Raw genomic sequence first — 24,528 nt, 5'->3', positions numbered from 1 at the left:
AAACCAAATTCATTCATCTGTGCGTGCCCAAGATCATCATCATTTCAGATTTTCACTGGACATCTCGTCAGTGTCAGAAGAAAAACAACTGACTACTAGGCAATAGCATGAGAAAGAGCAATCTTTCAGAAGAGAATTTGGAGTAAAGTTTGGGGGGAAATTCTTAATTGGAAAAGTGATGGACAGAATAAAAAGAAGGGTTCTGACAGAAACTGGAAATAACTAAGGAGAGCAATGTTCTAGGACAGAGATGGGGAACTATAGCCCTTTTATGACTTGTGGACTTCAACTCCCAGAATTCCTGAGCCAGCTCAGAACTCTGGGAATTGAAGTCTACAAGTCGTAAAAGGGCCATAGTTCCCCACCCCTGTTCAAGGTCCTAGGACAGGGGTGTCAAACTCAATTTCATTGAGGGCCGCATCAGCATTGCGGTTGCCCTCAGGGGGCTGGGTGGGCGTGGCCAGGGTGGGCGTGGCCTACTGGGTGGGTGTGGCCAGCTCTACATCGTTCGCATCAAGGGTGCCTATGGGGGCCTGGGCAGGAGTGGGACAGATCTGAGGGTCTCTGGCAGAAGGAGGGTCTCTGGGCCAGGGCCAAGGCAGTGGGGGCCGTTCCCTCACTCTTTCCAGGATGGCTTCGCAGGCCGCATGAAACCACTCCCGGGCCTTGTGTTTGACATGTCTGTCCTAGGAGGTCAAGTTATTCCTACTGGCTAGTACCTACGGTAGCAAGTGATCATTACAATCAAGATGCCACACTAGGGATGATACCTTTAGATGCATTGGACTACCAGACTATCCCTAGCAACTGTAACCATAATAGCACATTCTGACTACTGGTGGTTGGTTAATACTATACTCCAATCCTCTTAAAAGGTGTCAAGTTGGAAGAGGTTGCCCTCTAGTTTATAACTGTGGACACTTTTTTTTTGCATTTATCACACCTTTGCTCTGAAAGTTCAAAGTAGGACATATGAGGGTTCCCCTCATTATATCTACACAGCAACTATCTTGTATGGTACATTAGGTTGAAAAAGAGGGACTGGCCCAAAGTATCCAAAGAAGCTTCATAACTGAGTGAAGATGGCTTTCAAATAAGTTCACACCCAAAATTTAAGGTGGTCAGATATAATGGGGAGGAAAATATTAAGCTTTAGTCTCATATATTAAATATGAATATCTATCCCAAATGTAACTTCAGGCCCTCATATCTCTTTATTGCTTTTTAACAATTTCAGTCATACAGAATTCTATAATCATGATTAATAATGATTCCAGGTAAATAATATTATTTTTTTAACTGCTGAAACTGCTAGTTAGCTTATACCAAGTTAAATATATAAATAAAAGTAAAATACCTTCCAAATCTCCCAATACCTACTGTACTTATAACATATAATTAAAATATTTTCAATCAAAGTAAAATATATTCATTATAATCTTTACAAATGAGCCCAAAACTGCCTAAGCAAGACAGGTGTTAAGTGAATTTTGCCCCATTCTATGAACTACCTTGCCACAGTTATTAAGTGAATCATTGCAGTTTTTAAGTTAGTAACATGGTTGTTAAGTGAATATGGCTTCCCCCATTGATTTTGCTTGTCAGAAGGTGACAAAAGGTGATCTCATGACCCCATGACACTGCAAGTGTCATAAAGACATGCCAGTTGCCAAGCATCCAAATTTTGACCATGTGACCACAGGGGATGCTACAATAGTTATGTGGAAAATAGTCATGTCACTTTTTCCAATGCCTTTATAACTTCAAACAGTTACTAAATGAATGGTTGTAAGATGAGGACTATCTGTACCACTATGTATGTGTTAGGCATTATACACATTTATACCTTGCCTGTTTTATTTCATATACCTTTAAGGCAGTGTATCCAAAGCAGCCCCACCCCATCTTTTTCTACTGAGGTGCTAACCAGTCTCAGATCTCTTTAAATTCAAGCCAAGTAGCCAAAATGAGAAAGCAAGTTCCAAATCTGGTTCTAAATAAAATGACTTCACCCTTTTAACTTCGTCCAAGGCAGCTAGATTCCACCTTTGCTGTACCATTAAGAGGAACAACTGCAGCACAGCCAGCCCTGTTTCTTGAAATGGACTGGTCTTTCAACTTGGCAGCATGTGGGGAATTGTTAAGCAAATGGTGTTCTCTATCTTCAGAATCGTGACGGTGTACAGGGTTATCTCTATGTCTGCAAGAACTGTTCTAGAGTATCAATCAAATCTTTGTTACAGTAACAGACCAGCATAATTTTAGAATAAGGGCATCCTGGTTTTCACATATACAGGAGAACCTGGATTCACAAAGATAAATCGAGGTTGGACACTGTTGTTATAACTTCCACATCTATGCCTAGAAAATACACAGGCAACATTAAAGGATAAGTTATTTTAAATTATCCTTTCATAGCTCCACAATGGTTTAAAAATAAATGTAAAAGACATAGTTCTGAGTTTCTAACAAACACTGCTGATTTGTTGGACTCATAACAAATGTTCCTTCACCCTTCAACCCCCTTCCAAATAATGTTTAGAGGTGTTTTGTTTACTCCTATTGTTTCTTGGCTGCTTTGGCTCTTGTAGGCAAAGCTTTGAATGTTCTTCCGGAAGACGTAGCTTAAATTAAGTTAATTTGTAAACCATTCATGCATCCTTCAAAGCTGCCAAAGCCTCCCACAGAATCAGCTTAGGTTCTGCCAGGATCGCTTGCAGCTGGACCGGTGTAGAAGAAAGGCAATGACAAAGGTTGCTGTGTGTACTTGCTCAACCTTGAGGCATCGGGATGACTCTAGCAGCAAAGCCTTCCCTTGGGCTAAGGGATGCCTTTTTCCCAGGCATTCTCCCCACTTTGGCTGATGGCATCTCTCCCAGGGCAAAGGCAGGCAAAAAAGGGGGGGAAGCTATTTCTTTCCGCACCAATGTTTATGTGCCAGAAAGTTTGGAAGCATTTACTGACCCTTCTGTGTTCCTAAGCTGCTTAGTTTTAGAAAGTGAAGGGAACCTCTTATTCCTGGCAGACAACCCAAGGTAAACAGGACTTAATGTATTCAGTCAAAAGGGGGAAGCGTATAAAGACTTATTGTGACACAGAAGGGGAAATCAATGATTATGGGCATCTGGTGTTAAGGAGGAAGAGCTACATTTGATCCCCCTCTTCCTCTCCCCTCAAGAGAAAAGAGTTATAATTAAGCATATATTTTTGCCATTAAGGTTTAACCTTCAAGACCACAGGTCTTGTTGGGGTTTTTATTTTTTTCTTGCTGCCAATGGACATATTTTGCTATGCTTACACCGTGCAGCTAAATGAGGTAGCCTCGGGCAACAGAGGAACGGGGGGGGGGGGGTAGCCGTCTTTCAGCAGTCACTAAGGAGACTGCACACTGCTTTAAATCCTCCTTTCAGCAGAGAAGCCAGCCAATTCCCCACTCTGACTCCCCAAGAGGCACCTCAGGAAGCACATGATGGGGTTACAGCTGTGGGAGGGCCGAAAACAGCATCTCCTGTCATGAGAATCTTTCACCTCCGCCACCCCCAGAGACAAACTCCACCTCTGCAAACGAGCAAACTTTAAATGGGTAAAGGCGCTCGGCCCTTCTGGAGCAGCCGCTTAAAAGAAAAGTTTGAGAGAGAATATCCCACCCTGGCTCACTCACGGCTTGTTTTCCAGCAAGAGAATGCATACCAAGCAGAAACGTTTTGACTCCTCAGGCCTGGCCACGTATCTGCTCTGCTCCGCTCTGCTCCGCTGTTCCACCCACTCACCCACCCACCCCTCAATCTTTGGGAATCAAGGGGAGAGGTCAAAAATAGACGGTGATCCCGGTGCCAAGACATAACAGCGAACCAAGAGGAAGAGGACTGCTGGCCCTTGCCAAAAAGCCACACATGAATCTTGCAGATGTTTCAGTGTTCTTGGCCGCTTGAAACTTGGAACGCTGTTTCCCTTAACCTCCCCCTTAAGCTGCGCTAAGCACACACTCCAAGAAGACCACACTAGGGTCCCTCCTGGCAGAACCCAGCATCCTCGACAGTACGCTGGGCAGGGGAAGGGAGTGGGTTTGAGCAGAGGCCCAACCATGTATAGCAGACATGAAGAACCTCTGCTTGGACCGTCCCCTTCTTCTTCAGTCCACTGAACTGAAGCATTCTGCATCCTTTTTGAAGAATTAACTCTGTACACCAGACATGTCAGACACAAGGCCCGGGGGCCGGATCCGGCCCGCGAAGTGGTTTCATGTGGCCCGCGAAGCCATCCTGGAAACAGTGAGGGAACGGCCCCCACTGCCTTGGCCCTGGCCCAGAGGCCCTCCTTCTGCCAGAGACCCTCAGATCTGTCCCACTCCTGCCCAGGCCCCCACAGGCACCCTTGATGCGAACGATGTAGAGCTGGCCACGCCCACCCAGTAGGCCATACGCACTCTAGCCACGCCTACCCAGTAGGCCACGCCCACCCTGGCCATACCCACCCGGCCCCCTGAGGGCAACCGCAGTGCTGATGTGGCCCTCAATGAAATTGAGTTTGACACCCCTGCTGTACACTAAGAACGTTTGCTCTATGAAGGAGAAGAGAAATATTTGGTGGTGTGGGACACCATTTTATACACTGTGAATAATTCAGCCATAGCAAGTACGAAGTTGCAAATGAGGAAACGGGAAGGAAAGACTGGGATGAAACCACCCTCAAGCTGAGCATGCTCACCTAGTCCAGGATAGGTCCTACGTTTGCTGAGATTGGCTGATTTCACTAGGAACATACAGGATTGATGAGTCATCCAGGAACAGAAAATAAGCAGCAGGGCTCCCAGAAAGATGCCACACTACAAAATAGGAAGGGGAAATTATATAAATACTAGAGCAATACTCAACATCCCTCCCTCCCCCAATTCAGTTCTTCTTTTCTGTATCCTTACTGCCGTTCCATGTCACCCAGAGGCTGCCAGGTTTTTAATTGCAAGCACACAATGGAGATTCCCCTACTTCTGAGCAAGAATCAGCCAAAACGTGAAATATGAACTTTCTCTCTCTCTCTCTCTCTCTCTCTCTCTCTCTCACACACACACACACACACACACACACACACACACTTATGGCAAAGACATAGAGCAGCCACCTATTTACTAAATGGTTCAGTTGCAATAACTCCTTGCTTGGAAAGAGAAGCCAAAGCAATTTATGGAAGAGAAAAACCTTCCTGCCCTGCTGTTGTGACAGGCTTTGGGCCTATTCCAGAAGAGTGATCTGTCTCTAGCTACTACTACCAGATTCATATTAAACAAGTTAGCATGCTGTTGATCCAGGGGTTTGAACTCCTCTGTGCAAGTAAAACTGGCTCTTCTATCCACTTACAGCATAAACATAAATTACCCTGTTAGCTACCTGTCCTGAAAGCACTGTGCCGGTTTGCTCTCTAGACACATTTGCAGAGGAAGTGGAAGAGGTTTGGGGGAAAGAGGGGGAGAGAACCTGAATGGCTGACCATTTGTGAAAACAATGCATGACACTGGACAGGAACAAGTGGTGCTACATTTTAATCACAGCTGCTATTTGTTCTGTTTTAATCAAAGGAGCTGCAGCTTTTGAAGCTTCTGGCAACTGTATGCATATGACCTATTCTAAGGACCCTTTAAATCCAGAGAGCTGGAAAAGCCTTTTTCTTCAAGGGAAGGTTTATTGACATCAGTTAGCAGCTCTGGTATTGGTATTAACAACCAAAGCCTTCAAAATGTTCCTTGAAGTAGAGGCCCCCAACCTTTTGGGCGCCAGGAACCAGTTACGTGGAGAGAGGTTTTTCCAGGGACTGGAGGGGGGTGTGTGTGGTTTTGTGCGCTGCCTGCACTCTGTGGATGGGGCTTTCCTTGTTTGTGCGGGCCGCTTGCTGGCATGCTGTGGACCGGTACTGGTCCACGGACCGGGGGTTGGGGACCCCTGCCTTAAAGAAACTGCCACAGCCCATTTCCACCCCCACCCCACAAAATAAAGATTATCGACAGCCATTTCCAGATATAGCAAAACAGGAGCTGCTCGTAGAAAGTGTGGTACATTCATGCAACCTTACTGGGCAGAAGTTTTAAAGGAGTTAGCATGCTACTATCGTGATTTTCCCCCATACCATTCATGCAAGCAAAGACCACAGCATCTATTATCAGCATCTGGCAACAAGTGTTGCCATGCATTAGGAAAACATCTGTGACCAGATGTTCATGTGCATAACCACATATCACTGGTGGTAAGCATTTTTATAACCACAAGCACTTAATTACTAACAGCAGTCCACCTCCTGTTAAGTCCAATACAGAAAAATCAACTGTGAATGTCCCAAGCACAAGGCAGTCTTGCTTAATTATCAGTGGGGGACACTAATCTCTACTGCTCTTTGCTGCAGCAGCAGTATCAGAATTATAAACAGACAGACAGATGAAGAAGAGTATGTGATGCCAAACAAGGCAGTATCGCATACAAATCTTCTACAAGTTCAATAGGTATAAACTCTCTCCAATGTCCTTGCTACCTTGCACAATAACTCTTTCAACAGCCCCATACACCTTTTTCTAGGATTATGTAATTTTCATCCTTACATTTGTACTTACAGAACAAGCCTTGTTAAGTAGAACAGCATTCTCTGAAATTATATGTAAGATTGCACTACCATTGGTTTTTATACAGCAAGTACTTCTTAAGAAATGCAACAGCAAAAGTTGAATGGGATACATGTATCAAAGGTATACATCCTGGAGCATTCAGATCACTCCAGAAATCCTCATCTCCTTTCCCTATAAGGAATGCATAAAACCAATGAATGCTCGAAGGATAGGTATCTTACAAGGAAACACGGTCTAAGCCAAGGGTCGGCAACCCCGGCTCTGGAGCTGCATGCGGCTCTTTCAGCCTTCTCCTGTGGCTCCCAGTTTGCAGAGAGAGAGACAGAGACACAGAGGCACTTGCGCTTCGCCTCTCTCTCTCTCTCTCTCTCTCTCTCTCTCTGTGTGTGTGTGTGTGTGTGTAACTCACGCTGTCCTCTGAGAAGCTGACAAGCTTATTGGGCGGGGCTCCTGCCTTAGCTGGGTTTTCACAGGAAGCAGGAAGCAGCAAAAAGCAGCAGCTCTCAAGGGCAGGAGAGCCAGCCCAATAAGAATGTTTCTCAGCTTGTCCAGAACAGCATGAAGCCAGCTTGCCAGGTAAGCAGAAGATCAGAGAAAGGGGGGAGAGAGAGAGAGAGAGAAAGAGAGGGAGGCAGAGAGAGAATATGAATATATGTGGTTGTCCTTACTGGACTTTTAATAAAGAGCGTTTAATGAAATATTTTGATTTTTTTAATAAGAGGAGAGGTATGGGGATAATTATGCTGTATTTAAAGATGGTAAAGGTAAAGGTAAAGGTTCCCCCGCACATGCGTGCTAGTCGTTTCCAACTCTAGGGGCCAGTGCTCATCTCCGTTTCAAAGCCGAAGAGCCAGTGCTTGTCCAAGGATGTCTCCGTGGTCATGTGGCCGGCATGACTAGACGCCAAAGGCGCACGGAACGCTGTTACCTTCATGCAAGGGATGCGGTGGCTCAGTGGGTTAGGACGCTGAGCTTGTCGATCAGAAGGTCGGCAGTTTGGCAGGTCGAATCCCGAGTGCCGTGTAACAGAGTGAGCGCCTGTTACTCGTCCCAGCTTCTGCCAACCTAGCAGTTCGAAAGCACGTAAAAATGCAAGTAGAAAGATAGGGACCACTACGGTGGGAAGGTAAAGATGGTAAGGTAAAGGTTCCCCCACACATGCGTGCTAGTCGTTTCCAACTCTAGGGGCCGGTGCTCATCTCCATTTCAAAGCCGAAGAGCCAGCGCTTGTCCGAGGACGTCTCCGTGGTCATGTGGCCAGCATGACTAGACGCCAAAGGCGCACGGAATGCTGTTACCTTCCCACCGTAATGGTCCCTATTTTTCTACTTGCATTTTTACGTGCTTTCGAACTGCTAGGTTGGCAGAAGCTGGGACAAGTAACAGGCGCTCACTCTGTTACACAGCACTCAGGATTCGACCCGCCAAACTGCCGATCATCTGATCGACAAGCTCAGCGTCCTAACCCACTGAGCCACTGCGTCCCTTAAAGATGGTAGATAAGCTACTAAAATTGTTTTTACCTGTTGGGATGAAGGAGAAAGTTTTTTCCCCCCTCTGTCTCCTGTCCTTTTCTCACCACCACCTGCAATTCTTTTTCTTTTCTATTTTTCTATTTGTAGTTTTTATAGTTTGCACTGACTTTTTATTTCATAAATACGAGGAGGACTCAAATAGACATTTGAGTATTTTATCTGAAAGTAACCTTCGACCCAGCATCTGTTTTTTTTGGAGTTCAAAATGCTTTCGTTGCATGCAGAAATAAAGATTTGTTTTCTTTGTAGCAGTTCATTGATTTCATAAATGCAGCACACTGTAGTTTTTTTATACATAGCATAAAGGTAAAAAACAATATATGCAGTGTTATCTTCATTTTAGATGTCAAAAGGGTTTTGCGGCTCCCAGTGTTTTCTTTTCGGTGGGAAATGGGTCCAAGTGGCTCTTTGAGTGTTTTAGGTTGCCTACCCATGGTCTAAGGCAAGCTAACACTTGTTTGCAGAATATAATCCATATTCAACAAACAGCTAACTGCAAACAGCAGATATTGATATTCACCTTAGCCATGAATGCCAGCTGGGTGACCTTGGGCCAGTCTCTCTCTCTCAGCCCAATCCATCTCACAAAGTTGTTATAGAAGGAGGAAGGTGTGTTGGGTATGTTTGTTGCCTTACGTCATTTGTAAAAATAATAAAGGCAGGATACAAACAAACAAACAAATATCTCTTAATTTAACTTAAAGCTGACAATAGCAGACCTTTAGATGTATGAATTTGATCAAAGAACTATGTTCATTTTTGACTAATCATCTATTCCATCAAGAATACCTTGATGTAGATCTACATATGAAAAATATAACCACATCATGGTGCCATCTGTTAACAGACCTACTTAAATGACTCAAGTATTTTGCTTTGCTTCATGTTAATACCATCTGTTGGGAAAAAGATGGAACTAACCAACAGTTAACATCTTGATTGGTTGAAATCTTCTGATAACAACAATTTTAATTTTTTGCAACAATGGTTCCCCAATCTTTTAATGATTTTGAAAAAAAAGCAATGTCAGGCTATCTATTTTCTTAGCAACTTAAAAAAAATGTAGTCAACAAGTTTAGTTTCTTATTTTCTTAAAACCTGTGTTGTAGGACTACATATTTATCAGGACTAAAAACAATAAAGCTATCTGTGGCATGAAGTTTTTATAGACCACCACTTTACACACAGAATATTAACCTGAATGAAAATGATAACTTCAGAATGAAGAGTATGGGTCAATCATACACACACACACACACACAGATGATAGGAGGAAATAGTAAACAGCAAGGTCAGAAGGAGATAAAATGCAAGAGCTGCAGACAGAGTTAATAACTTATTTAAACTGAAATTCACAAAACTGTTGCTGGAGTCTGACATAAACATTCTTGCATTGCTGTTGTATGTGATGTGACAAGAACCTTCTTCTCCCTCTGTTCAGTTGTTGTGTAATAAACACAAATCATGTGCCAGACGCCTTGGATGAGCCTGAAAAAACTAGGCGAACTTGGTTAGCAACTAGACTGAGAAGTCAAACAAGATCCCAGAAGAAGGGAATGGCAAACCTTCATTAATGTTGCCAAGAGAATAACATGGATGTACTGTTTTCATCTGGTCTCCAGGAGTCAAGCTCAACTTGAGGAAACTTCATAATGCTTTCAGCTGTGTGTAACTTATTTCAAAATCAGCCTACAACGTATGAACATTTTCCCTTTCGCCAATTATATTTCATAAACTGCTTTAAATCAAAGCATTACAGAACAAGCTGACATTTTGTAGAAATTATTAACTAGATAGTAGCTATCTATATTGTAATAATTATTAACTAGATAAGTAGTAGCACCTAGCTGATCCCGGCTGGTTTTGAAAAGTAAAGAAGGTTGGACCTGATGGAGCTTGGACAGAAAATCCCAAGCTTTTAGGCTAGATTGGGAAGTGAAAAAAAGCTCAGAAGAATTCAGAATCTTTACAGAATAATAAAGGGATCTTGTAGGTCTTCTAGTCCAACCCCCAGTTCAAGCAGGAGACCCTATATCAGAGGTCACCAACCTTTCTTGGTTGGTGGACTGGAGGGAAAGGGAGGGGGAAGCATTTTACACGTGACACAAACAGGGCGAGGCTAACACCCCCGTGATACTCACTAGCCCTGCCCTGTTCTTGCACAGCGCCCCATTTCTGCGCCCTGCAATGCAGCGGTGCCCATTTTCACACCCCGAGGCACGGTGGTGGCGTTTTCATACCCCATGGCACATTGTCGTCCCATTTTCATGCCCCAAGGCACGGCAGTGGCCTGTTTTTGTGCCCTGCCCCATGGCGGCAGCCTGTTTTTGCACCCCAAGGTGCAGCATCCTGTTTTTGTGCCCTGTGGCTACGGCACATGAGGGGGGGTGCATGCACATGTGCGTGTACTGGCCAGCCTGTTCTGCGGCTCAGTGGCCAGCAGACCACGGCCCACTACCAGGCCGTGGCCCATAGGTTGGGGAACCCTGCCATATACCATTGTAGAAAGTGGCTGTCCACACTCTTCTCAAAAGCCTATAGTGATGGAGCACCCACAATTTCTGAAGGCAAGCCATTTCACTAGTTCAGACATGTCAAACTCGTGACATCACATGATGTCGTGCAATGTATCCGAGCTTTTTTGCCATTGCCGGCAATGGAGAGGGATGGCTTCCCAATGACGCGTCAGGCCTGCGGGCCGGCAGTTTGACACCCCTGCACTAGTTAATTGTTCTCACTAGGAAATTTTTCTTTGGTTCTAGGTTGCTTCTCTCCTTGGTTAGTTTCCATCCATTGCTTCTTATCTTGCATTTTGGTGCTTTGGAAAATAGGTTGACCCCTTCTTTGTGGCAGTCCCTCAAATATTGGAATACTGCTATTATGTCACCCCTAATCCTTTTCACTAGACTAGACAAACCCAATTCCTACAATCATTCTTCATGTTTTAGTCTCCAGTCCCTTAATCATCTTTGTTGCTCTTTTCTACACCTTTTCAGAGTCTCTACATCTTTTATATAATATGGTAACCAAAGCTGGATGGAGAATTTTAAGTTTGGTCTTACTAAGGCTTTTATAAAGCGATTATTATTACTAATTCTATCTCTCTGTAAATGCAACCTAGGACTGCATTGGCTTTTTTGGCTGCTGCCACACACTGATAACTCATATTTAAGTGATTGTCCACTAGGGTTCCAATATCCTTCCCACAGTTACTGCTGTTGAGTCACGTTTCACCTAATCTGTACCTGTAATAATAATAATAATAAACCTTTATTGTCAAAGTACAACATGTGTACATTGAGATTAGCTGAGCCTCCCCCCCGTGCTCCCTCCCCCCAACACACAGTTACAACAAACCCTCCATCCTACCACACCATGTGAACCAACTACACCACACACCGGCCTCCCAAGTCAACTCTGCATAAGTTCACAGAGATTATATCCCATTCAAAAGCCTAAGAGCCTATGGATAAAAGCTGTTTTTCAGCCTGTTGGTACGGCTGGCTATACTCCTATATCTCCTACCCGATGGTAGGAGAGTAAAGAGATACCGTCCAGGGTGTGAGTCATCCCTGAGAATTTTCCTCACTCTTCCAAGGCAACGAGCCCTGGCGATGTCATCCAGTGGTGTCAGGGAACAGCCCACAATGTCTTGTGCTGTGCTCACTACCCTCTGTATTACTTTCCTGTCCGTGGCTGTCAGACCAGCATACCAAACCACAATACCATACGAGAGGACGCTCTCTATAGTAGACCGGTAAAAGAGGGTCATTAGCTGTTGTTCTACCCTGTTCTTCCGCAAGACCCTAAGAAAGTGAAGCCTCTGTTGGGCCTTTCTAGCCACCTGGGTTGTGTTAACTTTCCAGGTCAGATCTTCACAGAGGTAGACTCCCAGAAATTTAAAGGAGAAAACTCTCTCCACACAGTCCTCCCTGATGTAAAGTGGGGCAGGTTCCTCCTTTTTTCTCTGGAAGTCTAACACCATCTCTTTCATCTTGCCGATGTTTAGGTGCAAGTTGTTGTTACTACACCATATGGATAGTTTTTGTACCTCCGCCCTGTATGCTGTCTCATCCCCACCTGTAATAAGAACCACCACAGTTGTATCATCTGCGAACTTGATTATCGCAGTGGATGGGTCAGATGATACACAATCATATGTGTATAAAGAGTACAGGTAGGGGCTAAGCACACAGCCCTGTGGCGTGCCGGTGCAAAGCTTCAGGGAGGTGGACAAAGCAGACCCGACCCTCACTGTTTGTAACCGGTCGCTAAGAAAGTCTTGAATCCAATCACACATGGCGGGGGAGAATTTCAAGTCAGTCAGCTTCTCGATGAGAATGCTACATTTGGTTTTTCTTGCCCAAGGGTAAAACCTAACTTTTCTCTACACTAAATTTCATTTTGTGACATAGGACCCAGTGTTCCATCTGGATCTTGAGCCTATTTTCTGGGGTGTTGGCTATTCCAGCCAGTTTAGTGTCATCTGCAAATTTGATGATTTCCCCTTCTACTCCCTCATCTAAATCGTTTATAAAGATGTTGAAGAGTACTGGGCCTAAAACAGAATGTTGGGGTACCCTACTGCTTCCTTCCTTCCATGTAGATGTAGTTCCATTGAGGACTGCACATTGAGTGCAGTTTGTCAGCCATATCAGCAGATTGAACTCTTCTGAGTTTTCCTATTGTCTTCACTTATATGATATGTAATCTAATGGACAATATGTTGAGAAACCTTACATTGCAAAGTGTAGCAGAATTGGGAACTCGAGATGACATGCTTCTGAATATTAACTGAAGAATGCAGCACTGGTGTAGACTATTGACCTCATGTCCTATTTACATTGGCATGCCTATTTTCATTGGCATTTGGCTAGCACAATGGAAAGTGGTATTCTGGGCTAAATAAATCTTTTATAGAAGCCCTTTGTAAGTTTATCTCCTAGGGAAGACATGTCAAACTCGTGACGTCGTGCAACGTATCGGGAGAGTTTTCCCATTGCCGGCAATGGGGTGGGCGCGGCTTCCGGATGATGCGTCCAGCCCGCGGGCCGGCAGTTTGACACCCCTGTCCTAGGGGAACAGTGATAAAATGACACCCTTGAAATTCTATTATCTCCAACTTATTGAACGGTTGCAATGGCTGGGAATTACAGAGTTGAATTTCAACACATTTGGAAGGTGCCAAGCTAAGGAAGGCAGTTATAGGAAGCTGCATATTCATAAATTATAACATGTATGCCACTTATTCATTGGACAGGCAGTTTCACTTCTGTGTATGTCAGTGTTTTCTCAACCTTAGCAACTTTCAGATATGTGGACTTCAACTCCAAGAATTTTCCAGCCAGCCACGCTGGTGTATGTGATGTACCTATAACATAATCCATATTAAACAAAAAAGGATTATACATTTTTCTTCATTACTGCAAAAAACAACAACATATTCCAGGGCCTTTTATCCTCTAAAGCCATGTAATGTGTGTGCCTTCAAGTCAATCCTGATATCTGCCTGGAAACATCTCTGCAGTTTTCTTGGCAAGATTTCAGAAGGGATTTGCCACTGCCTTCTTCCTAGGCCTGAGAAAGAGTGAGTGTGAGAGTCACTAACTGGCTTCGGGCCTAAGGTGGGACTAGAGTAAGGTGAGACTATAATTCACAGTCTCCGTGTTTTCTAGCCCAATGCCTTAAACCACTGTATCAAAATGGCTCCTAAGAAATGTATCTGGAGCACATAGGTAATTTCTTAATATGAAATAACCTGAGGGCATATGTTTCTAAAATCTGCTTTATACTGGATTCCACAATCTGAAAACCTCTCAACATCCAGGAACGTAATACATGAGAATGATGAGGGGGAAAGAAAAATAGAAAAAAAAAGAAACAAGATTTATATGACTCTCATATAGATATAAGATTACTTTAATGATGAACAAAAAGACTTTGTCATTCTTCAATTTATGAAACATAAAATTTAATCCCAAATTCTATATTTTAGTGTCTGTCAGACACAAATGAACAGATGAATAGGCGTCTAAGCTCCTGGTTATAACAAACATGACCAAACTATATAGGAGAGAGAAAGCATTTAAAAAATTAATGAACCTTGGAATTCATGTATCGAGAGAACTCTTACTTTTATATGCTATCCTCTTCTATATCAATAATGCAAGATAGATGTTCTAAGAACAGACAATATAAGTCAATCTAAAAAGAATATGAAATAAGAATAAAAAGGTACACAATCCTTGAGCAATATAACATGCTACTGCTCCTAAGGTGAATATTCAACCTATATATTTTATATAATAACCATTAATGCAAGATCATACTAAATAGATTATAGTTTGGAAGTGGCTTAAAATATTTTCCCCCCCAAAAAAAAAGAATTAACCCCAGATCAAGAGAAAATGAAGTACAAGGATGTCAGTTTTAATTCACAAAATTGATACCATGCAAATATGCAGAACATAACACACACATGGAGAAATATGTCCCTCTCAGTTAGTGCTGATGCCTGGCAACTACCTGATTTAGTCCCTGCAGTTTTCTTGGCAAGAATGATTTGCCATTACCTCTTTCCTAATTCTGAGAGATAGAGACTGACCCAGGGTCAGCCAGCTGGCTTTGTGCCTCAGGGTTTTTAGCTTGGTACCTTAACCACTATACCAAATTGGCTCTTTAGAATTGATGACTACAGAATACCTGTAAAAGTTAAGGCAAGTAATGAAACAGCATAAAGCTTAGCATAAAAGGGGGGGGGGAGGCAGAGAGTGACAATAAGGACCAACCAGGTTTGAACGGGCAAGAACCAACCCCATCTTTAAATTGAGAACAAAATTATTACAGTGATTAAAACGAGTAGTTTCTCTTCCCCTTGTCTTCCCAGGGTCCATCCACTAACTCAGGGGTAGGCAACCTCGGCTCTTTTATGACTCATGGACTTCAACTCCCAGAATTCCTGAGTCAGCATAGCTGACTCAGGAATTCTGGGAGTTGAAGTCCATGAGTCATAAAAGAGCCGAGGTTGCCTACCCCTGCACTAACTGAATACTACTGGTAGGAACAACCTTTCCGACACAAAGATGCTCAGGAAGAGAAAAGAAGGGCAGTTACCGAAAGGTCACCCTGCTAGGCAGAGCGACGAAGCGGTCAGGTGGCTCGAGGGGAACCCCGGACACGCTGGAGCCCCGTAATCCCCGCCACATTTAACCAGGCGAGGGGATGCGCGCGCAAAATCAGACTGACCTGTCGGAAACAGAAGGGCATCGTCAGCACGCTCACCCCGACGATGCTGTTCACGATGTTCATGATCAGGCCCCAGTGGGAACCCGAAGGCGCGGAGGAAGCCATAGCCGAAAACAAGGGACGCGAGGGAGAGCGGGCAGGTAACAGGGAAGGGAGCCTCGAAGAGGGAGGGAAATGACGGCTCCAGGCCCCAGATAACGGCGAGGTCAGGGCGCCGCTTCAGCACCAGCCTCCCACCAAAACAAACTCTCTCCCGTAAAGCCGGCTCCAAAAGCACACGTCGCACGCACTTCCTAATTCCCTTGCTCTGTTGGCGCTTCCGGGATGCAAAAACCACCGAGGGTCGTCGCCTAGAGCGGCACAAATGGAGCAAGCGTTTTTTTGACGTCCCCCCGGAGGACTCCCTGACTGAAGCCAGGGGGGAAAGGGGGAGGGGGGGGGAGGGAACCGAAGTTGCCATAGCAACCGCTCGTGACGCCAGCAGTTGCCACCTCCCAGACCGCGGCGGAGAGGGAGGGGGCGGCGGTTTCCTTGGATGCTGCTGGCAGCGAGGCTCGCCGGGGAAGACCGAGGCGAAGGCGACGGTTCCACGCGGACGGAGCGACACGAGGCAACGTGGGCACGCCAGGAACCTCTCTCGAATGTGGTTTGAATAGCGGCGCCTTACTCTCGAGAGAATGAGGCAGGCTGAATTTCTGAATAAGACAAGTCAACCTAATCCTATGGGAGATGAATGCGATAGGACCCCCCCTCCGTGGACAAGAGAAGCATCAAAGGGCACCCGCAACCCGTAAAGGCTTGAGCAAAAGTTGTTTTTTTTTTAAATTCCATCTATATCCCGCCCTTCTCCGAAGACTCAGGGCGGCTTACAAGCTGGTAGTCCTCGACTGACGGCCACAATTGAGTCCAAACTTTCCGTTGCTAAGTGAAACATTTGTTAAGTGAGTTTTGCCCCGCTTTACGACTTTTCCTGCCATAGTTGTAAAGTGAACCAGTGCCGTTGTTAAAGTTAGTAACGCCATTGTTAAGTGCATCTGGTTTCCCCATTGGCGCTGCTTGTCAGAAGGTTGCAAAAAGTGATCACATGACCCCAGGACGCTGCAACCGTCATAAACTCAGGCATCTGGGTTTTGATCATTTATTTATTTATTTATTTATTTATTTAGATTTATATACCGCCCTTTCCCGAAGGACTCAGGGCGGTGACCACGGAGATGCTGCAAGTGTGAAAAATGGTCATAAGTCACTTTTTTCAGTCCTGTCACTAAATGAACTGTTGGAAGTTGAGGACTACCAGTAGTGTGAGCACTGTTGCCTGGTTACAGAACTCGAGCCCTTTTTCCTTCTCAGTTCCTGCAGCTGATGAGGACACCAGGAACTGTCAGGTGTATACTGAATTTCAAGGTTGAATATGAAGGAGACAGAGCACCCATGTGGTACTCTTCAGCTACATTCGCGCAACATGCTATACCTGGGTACTGAACAAGTCCATTGTTTCACATGGTAAAGGGAAGTACATTATCGTTGGATTTATATCAGAAAACAAAGCCACAAAAATAGCTTAAAGTTAATCTTGCCCAAAGTTGGCAAGTTGTGCAAAAGCAGCTCCTAAGTCTTTACTTGACCTGGTTAAGTGTGTTTTGGGAGCACAGCTTAATAGCAGCTAAACAGAACATATGTAGTGGTAGAGAAGAAATCCCATTGCAAAAAATTAATTTTGAACAAAAAGATGGGCAGCTCTATTTCTTATTTTATCTTAGGTTCCTTCTTTCCCCAGGGCTGATTAGAAGAAAGATAATAAACAAACCCCAAAATATCAAAATCTGGATAAGAGTTCAAGAAATTGTCCAACTAAGTAGGAATCAGTGGGTCTATGATGTAAATTTATATTTCATATACAGGTAGTTCTCGACTTGCAACAGTTCATCTAGTGACCAAGTTACAACAGCCCTGAGAAAAGTGACTTATGACCATTTTTTACACTTTCAACCATTGCAGCATCTCCACCGTCACATGATCAATATTTGGATGCTTGACAACTGGTTCATATTTATGCTTGCAGCGTCCTGGGGTCACATGATCACCTTTTGGGACCTAGTTTCCTGACAAAGTCAATGAGGAAACTAGTTACACTTTACAACTGTATTACTAACTTAACAGCTGCAGTGATTCACTTAGCAACTGGCAAGAAAAGTTGTACAGTGGGGCAAAAGTCACTTAACAAATATCTCACTTAGCAACTGAAATTTTGGGCTCAGTTGTGGTCATAAGTCGAGGACTACCTGTACTGATCTGAACTCCCTTCTCCTATTTTCCCCATATCACAACCTTCTGGGATGGATTGGATTCTTGTCCAACCAGTACAGAGCAGCCTCCAAATTTTCCCCATCCCCATTCTTAGAATAACATGAGCTAGGGTAGGCTGAAAGAAGGGTAGGCGGCATAACATGACAGAGCGAATATCCAAGTAGATATTTGAATCAGATTCCATTATTTCAGTTTGTCATGCAAACTAGTACACTACCGGGGCTCTCACTGTACAACTCTGAATATCCATGATGTTTGAGTGGAATATCACAGGAATGCTATTATGACAGGTTTAATGGTGATCATTTTCTGGAGCAAAAAAAGATAACTATGACATACAGGTAGTCCTCAACTTACGACTGGTTGCTTAGCAACTGTTCAAGCTTATAATCAATTTTCCCGCTTTTGAAGTTCTGATGGCTGGTGCCCATCCCTCCCCACAGCCACATTTTGGGCGCTTGGCAACAGGCCCACATTTATCACCATTTGCAATGTCCCCTGCAATCACAGGAATGCAATTTACAACACTTTTTTTGCCATAAACCAGTTTCTTTCCAGCCTCTGGCAAAACTCACCCAATGGATACAAGGGGTTCACTTAAGAGCTGTGGCATTTGCTTAATGGCTGCTACAAAAAAAAGTTATAAAATCAGGTGTGGTCATGTGATCCACTTAATGACTGGCACAACTTACAGCCTAAAAATCTCCTCCCCGCCCCGCAAGATCAATTATAGTTGTAAGTCGAGGACTACCTATTGGACATTACAAGGGATATAAGGAAGGAAGAAAGCTATGTCTTGGCTGTAGGAATTATAATCACCTGATCACCACCTGGTGCAATATATGTAAGTTTTGGGCTACAGCACAAATACTTTTTTCCTATCCAAAATGTCAGTTATTAAGGTTTATCACATAGACTTTTGAGAAGTATACAAAATTGGGCAAAGATCCTTTAAGAAATTGAAAGGACAATGGAGCAGTGTGGATTACTCTAGGGATATGAGCTCAAGGTTGTGGAATTAATTAGCATTAAGGAGAGGGGAATTAATACATTCCCCACAAATATTGAGTTAGCCCCAAAGCTGTTTACATGACGATGGCAATCTTTTGCATTTGGAGAAATCTTTCATCCTTGAAGCTCCCCAATACCTATTGCACAGTATGTAGGAATCTATGGACTAATTAAGTTTATACAATCATCAATCAGATAGTAACACTTTTATTGCAGTGCGCCACTTCAGGTGGCAGGTGGGAGGTTGCATACTTGAATGCTCATTTATGGGGGGGTTGAACTCCCCACAGGGAGATCCTGCATTTAGCAAACAAGCAATCAGGGAGAAAGCTAGATTGAACTTTTCTCTATGATATACCTATTTACCTACTCACCAGTGATAATTCATGCTAAGTGATATATTCTAGCAAATGTATAGAGCAAAACTCATTTCACTTGTATAAAATAACTTCTAGAAAGATTACATCCTGGGCAGATTAATTTGAAGAAGGGCTATCAGGATTTTATATTTAGCTACTAAGATATTCCAGGATAACTCAGATCAGATAGAGATTGTCTTATTTCCTGGGCTGATTCTGCTACTATTTACACCAATAGATATTGTATTGCATGCTACATATCACAAGCTTTAACGTCATGAGAACCTAATGCATACCACAAGAGTAAGCATGATCCAACGACTGAATCCTGGAACAGCAGGTGGGAAAATTTATAACTAAGACCAAATATTCCTGCTATTGCTAAACAAAACACAGGAATCATGTATGCTGCATTGTTGTTCCCATGAATTGCATAGATAAGTAACAAAATGCAGGCTTCTTGCAAACTGAACATTTGTAAAAAAAATACTGGAAGGTTAATTTTGAAGAGGAAGCATATACAAATCACTCCATCTTCTGCTTTCAAAATTAACCATGAAGATAAGGGTTTAAAGAGAAAGATAACTACAAATACACTAAGAATTATTTTCCAGACTAGATCATACAGCTTCGCCAAGGGATAATCCTTTTTTGAATCTTGCATCAAAAAGTTCTATCTTAAAGAATTTCACCTTGCTATGCAGGCCAGATGCTTTTCCATCACCATTATACTGTATGTGTGTATTTGTTTCTTCATCGGTTTTATTGGTAGTTTTAACTAATTTTACAATGACAGCATGGCTAAGCTATATTGACTTTGTTCATGCCAGATTGGCCCCACATTGTAGGCCACATCTACGGCCGCTGTGAATAAAGACAGGCAGTGTTATTTTATTCATTGAATTCTCAGTGAGCAGTGGACAGGAAGACTGACTAATTGCCCAACGCTACATAAATATCTCGGGCTGAAAATCCTTCCCCAATGATTGCGGCGTTGCCTACAGAGTTATTCCATCTCCAACACTTCTCAGCTTTCTTCAGCTGCAAGTGTGGTTCTACTTGCCGAATTGGTTCCTTCACTGAAGTGAACGGTGTCATCACAAGTATTTTGTATACAATGGGAAAAAATCAGAACAAGAACAAAGCATTCTAACTTGATTTTTATTAGAATCTGTAAGGATGCACAATATATGCTGTATGCATGTTTATGCACAATTTTCTGTAATCTAAACATTCTGCTTCTCTGCTGTAGCCTGTGACTTAGGAGCCCCAACCTGCTATTTCACTTTATCATTTCTGACACAAGCCAACAGCTGTTTGAAGTTGCCTCTTGTTCTACACTTCAACAAGATTTGTGTTCCAGCCAAGACTGACACTGAGTGTGATTTTTTGTAAAGTAACCAGAATTTTTAAACATTCAAACGGGGGAAAGGAGTTTGGCACCATGGGTTAGTCCTTTGACTAACTGGCTGCCTTTCCCTTGCTCCTGTTTTCCCCATTCCCCTTTTATGTAACCCCCCAAAGTCATAAAAATGACAACACGGCCAATAGAGGGGGATGGATCTAATTTACTGCCAGCAGCCCTATAAAATCACAGATGGGCTATAGCCAGGGATTTCTCAATTAGATTATATGCTAAAATGAAATTCCATGTATACTGTCCCAGGACTGGTGGTTAGGATTAAACCTGGAGTTCTAAATGATAAAAATACATGTACGTATAATTGTGTTTAGGTTGAGGGATCTAACAAGAGAAGACTTCTGTTTTTCCTTTATGCTATTATACTCCTTGGCATGACAAATAATGATAAAGGATCTGGCCCAGTCAATACTCCAGCATCCATGACTTTGGGGTACGGCGTATACATAAATACTTTGTCAGATGGACAGACCCATACCTATTCTGCATCTAGTAAAAGTGACTTCTGCAACATGTACCATTATGTATATTAGGCAAATTTACATATAGTTGCATAAGCTACATAATTCATTTTGCTCTTCTTTGGATAAAGAGGCAAGGAATTATGTAAGGATTTGAGAACCTGAATTCTAAAATTCTTCTGAATTCTAGAAATCTCAGCAGACATTACCAATGTATTATAATACCCACCTCCACAGTCTTAAGAACTGTCAAATTGTTTCTAAAAGCATATTTTCAGGACAATGTATGTGACACTGTGTGTTAAATTTATACTTCTCTAGGGTACTGGATATGGTAGTGCTGACATAAGCCCACTTAGTTCTTTATTATCAGCACCAGGAACAAGCAACTATGATGTTTTGGACTGTAACCACAAAACTTCATAATCTTCCTGTTCTAGTGCATTTAATCACTGGATTGAGATAAATGGTCCTTCCTATATAGTGGACAATTATACTGTTTCTACAGTTTGAGAATCAATCATGCAGATGTCATTTCTGGCATTAGGGTTGTCATTGGATCCATGAAAAAGTTCAATTGCAGAATAGTAGAGTAGCACAAATCAGCATGTTTACTGACCGGAGCAAGACGTTTAGTTCAGCTTCTGATGAGGATTCATGATGAACTAGACATTCCTGATGTAGTAGCGGCAGTGTTGTGGTAGAGATCAGTAGTCAGATGAACTCTGGCTGGTGAAGTCTCTTCAAAAAAAGGAGAAATCATGAAATTGGCCATATGTACGCAGGACAGCATTATGGGCATTTGTGCCCCCACTCACATGAGTGTCGCTGCAAGTATGGGCAGTTGCAGCCCCACTCGCACGAGCGTCACCGCAAGCATCGCAGGTGCTCATGGCTCCACTTGCACGAGTAACAGGTGTTTGTGTGTGTGCGTTTCCCCTTCCCACAAAACTATCCCTTCTTTCCCCCCTCCCCCCCCCCCCCGCTGCGGGCTGTCAATCCCGAAGGTTGAGGAAATCTAAGCATTTATTGGTTGCTCAATCTGACCTTATGGAAGGGTTTCCTATTAGTATAAAAATCTTATTACTCTCAAAAATCTTGGAGAGAATTATATTCTCTCAAAAATTTCATTTTAGTCCAACATAAGAATTATCCTGATCAATATATATGTTATTCAAGGAATTAAAAGTTTTAATAAAGGATACTTTATATCAGGGGTCCCCAACCTGTGGGCCATGGCCCATTGGCCACCAGGCCATGTGAGTGGCTGGTTGGTGTGTGTGCGCACCATCACAAGTATCACAGGTGTTTGCGGCTTCATTCATGCTAGCACCACCATGAGCGTACAACAAACAAACAACAAACTGGCCCTACTCGTATGAGAGTCACCACAAGCATTTGAGGCCCCACTTGCATGAGAGTCACAGGCGTTTGCAGCCCCACTCACAAGCATTGCTGCAAGCGTCACAGGCACTTGTGGCCCCATTTGCACAAGCAATGGGTGTCTGCACGCACATGCGCGTACATATTTACCCCTCCCATAAAACCATACCTTCTTTCCACCCTCCCCCCACTCCAGGCTGTCAATCCTGAAAGGTTGGGGAACTCTACTTTATATGATGAAATGAATTGCATTTGTATTAAAATTATAGCCATTGTTTTTAATTAATGTATAAAAAATAGCATATGCAAATCTGTTGATTCCCCATTAATTTGGGTAGTGAGATTGCTGTATTTGAAATCCAAATATGGTTGGGCTACAAAATGCATAGAAATGTTTTGTTTATACTAGACAAAAGTTATTGTGTTTCTCAGGACTCTTATAACCAATTTCTTTGCTTGTTTCTATCCCCTTGGACATGACCAAGATCTTGAACAGTTTCTGTGTCCGGGCATGTGTGTATACACACACATCCACGTATGATGTCAGATTAGCTCTGTTTGAGCCAAGTGCACAGTCCCATTGGAACAAACTCCCACTGAAACAAACTCCACATTGTTTATATAATTTGCTGCAGTTGCACTGGCTAGCCACCAGACTTTGTTCTTCGCAGGCCTGCAAGGAGGTAGGCAATTTCTGCCTAATTCCCTCCAGGTGCCACTTAAATTCTTGCAACTCGAAATCAGCAGGTTTCTTGATTTAGACCAGGGCAAAAATCAGTACTCTGGAAGGAGGATGCCACTAAATGGTTCTTTTAAAACTCATTCTTGAATAATTCCTTTTGTTTCCATCATTCAGGCTGCAAATGATTAAATGATAGAAATATAGATAGATAAATGAACAGATGATAGACAGACAGACAGACAGATAGTCTTTTTTGATTTTTTTCTGTGTTATAGATAGATAACCTTTATTTTGATTTTTTTCTGTGAACACTCTGGGACACATTAAAAATGAAATTCTGATGCCCGCTCTCAAAAGAAAATATATACCCAGGGCTTTTTTTCTCATAGAACGCTCAGAACGGGGTTCCGGCACCTTTTTTGGATGGAACCTTGTAGGGTAGGCAAGGTGGGTTGTATGACATGTGTGAGTTCCGGCACCTTTTTCTTTTACAAAAAAGCACTGTATATACCCATACACACACACACACACACACACAGACTAACATGCTATATATATATATATACACACACAGAGAGAGAGATATAAATTATAACAGTTTGCCATTACAATTCTGCTTCCTTGTCACAATTCTTATAGAATAGCATTAGCACTTAAACCAGACATGTCAAACTTGCGACGTCACGTGACATTGCACAACGTACTGGAACTTTTTCCCTATTGCCGGCAATGGGGTGGGTGCAGTTTTGTTGTGATGTGTCCAGTCCGCGGGCCATCTTAACCAAAATGACACTGCACAAATGGAAGGTGACAGCAGTGTTGGGGAAAACCTCCCTTTGGAGAAGCGTTTGTAGACGTGTGTCTGTGCATCAGTATTCTTTCTATTCCTATAATCCCGTGGTGGCAAACCTATGGCACGCGTGCCACAGGGGGCATGCAGAGCCCTCTCTGTGGGCACGTGCGGCGTCGCCCCAGTCCTAGGCCTTCAGTCCCGTCCATGAGCAACCTGCATCAATACCCATGCAGGGTAAGGTTGCCGTGCCTGCCCCCGCCTCCCCAAGTGTTGTGTTGTTTTTTTTACTAATCTGCCTTTCAGCTGCATTCCGTTTCTCCATTCACTTCTCAGCCTTCGCCGCGTGTTTGTGGGACTATCGGTAAAAAAAAAAGTTTCATCAGACTTTCTAACTTCTCGCAAGATCTCAAGCTGAAAGGCAGATCAGTAAAAAAACGCTTGGGGGAGGCGAGGGCATCTGGGCAGGGGCGAAGTTGGAATTGATTGATTGACTTTCCCCCCCCCCAAAAAAAACCTTCCTTTGTTTCCTTGCACACAGCAGCGGCAGCAGATTGCGAAGGAGAAACAGAACAGGGCTGGAAGTCAGGTAAGGAAAGAAAGGCAATTTCTGGGGAGAGTGAGGATTTCTTTCCTTACCTGCCCTGCTTGTTCCAAGGCCGCTTTCCGCTCAGACGCATTGCTCTTGCCAATGGCCCGACCGCCCACTTCAGTGCCCTCCCTCCCCG

The 24,528-nt window shown here is 43.4% G+C and overlaps 1 protein-coding gene across 2 annotated transcripts in view; it reads right to left on the bottom strand.

Annotated features, from left to right (window-relative positions):
• SLC38A10 (solute carrier family 38 member 10) overlaps positions 1-22,022 on the bottom strand; it is a 97,082-nt gene extending 75,060 nt beyond the window's left edge. Inside the window, exons 1-2 of one of the 2 annotated variants that reach the window (XM_081317288.1) lie at positions 21,565-22,022; positions 4,708-4,825 (exon numbers count right to left, since the gene is read on the bottom strand). In XM_081317288.1, the coding sequence (XP_081173414.1) occupies positions 4,708-4,780 (73 nt within the window). In that variant the 5' untranslated portion in view covers positions 4,781-4,825; positions 21,565-22,022. Of the gene's footprint in view, positions 1-4,707; positions 4,826-15,387; positions 15,668-21,564 lie in introns of those variants that run through there. The other variant, XM_081317287.1, reaches the window with a different exon arrangement.
• Between the last annotated feature and the right edge of the window lie 2,506 nt (positions 22,023-24,528).

This window comes from Vipera berus (assembly GCF_964194415.1).
Source record: "Vipera berus genome assembly, chromosome: 2".
NCBI lineage: Eukaryota > Metazoa > Chordata > Lepidosauria > Squamata > Viperidae > Vipera > Vipera berus.
The sequence above is the reverse complement of the archived record's forward strand: the minus strand, read 5'-3'. Positions and strand labels throughout refer to the sequence as shown.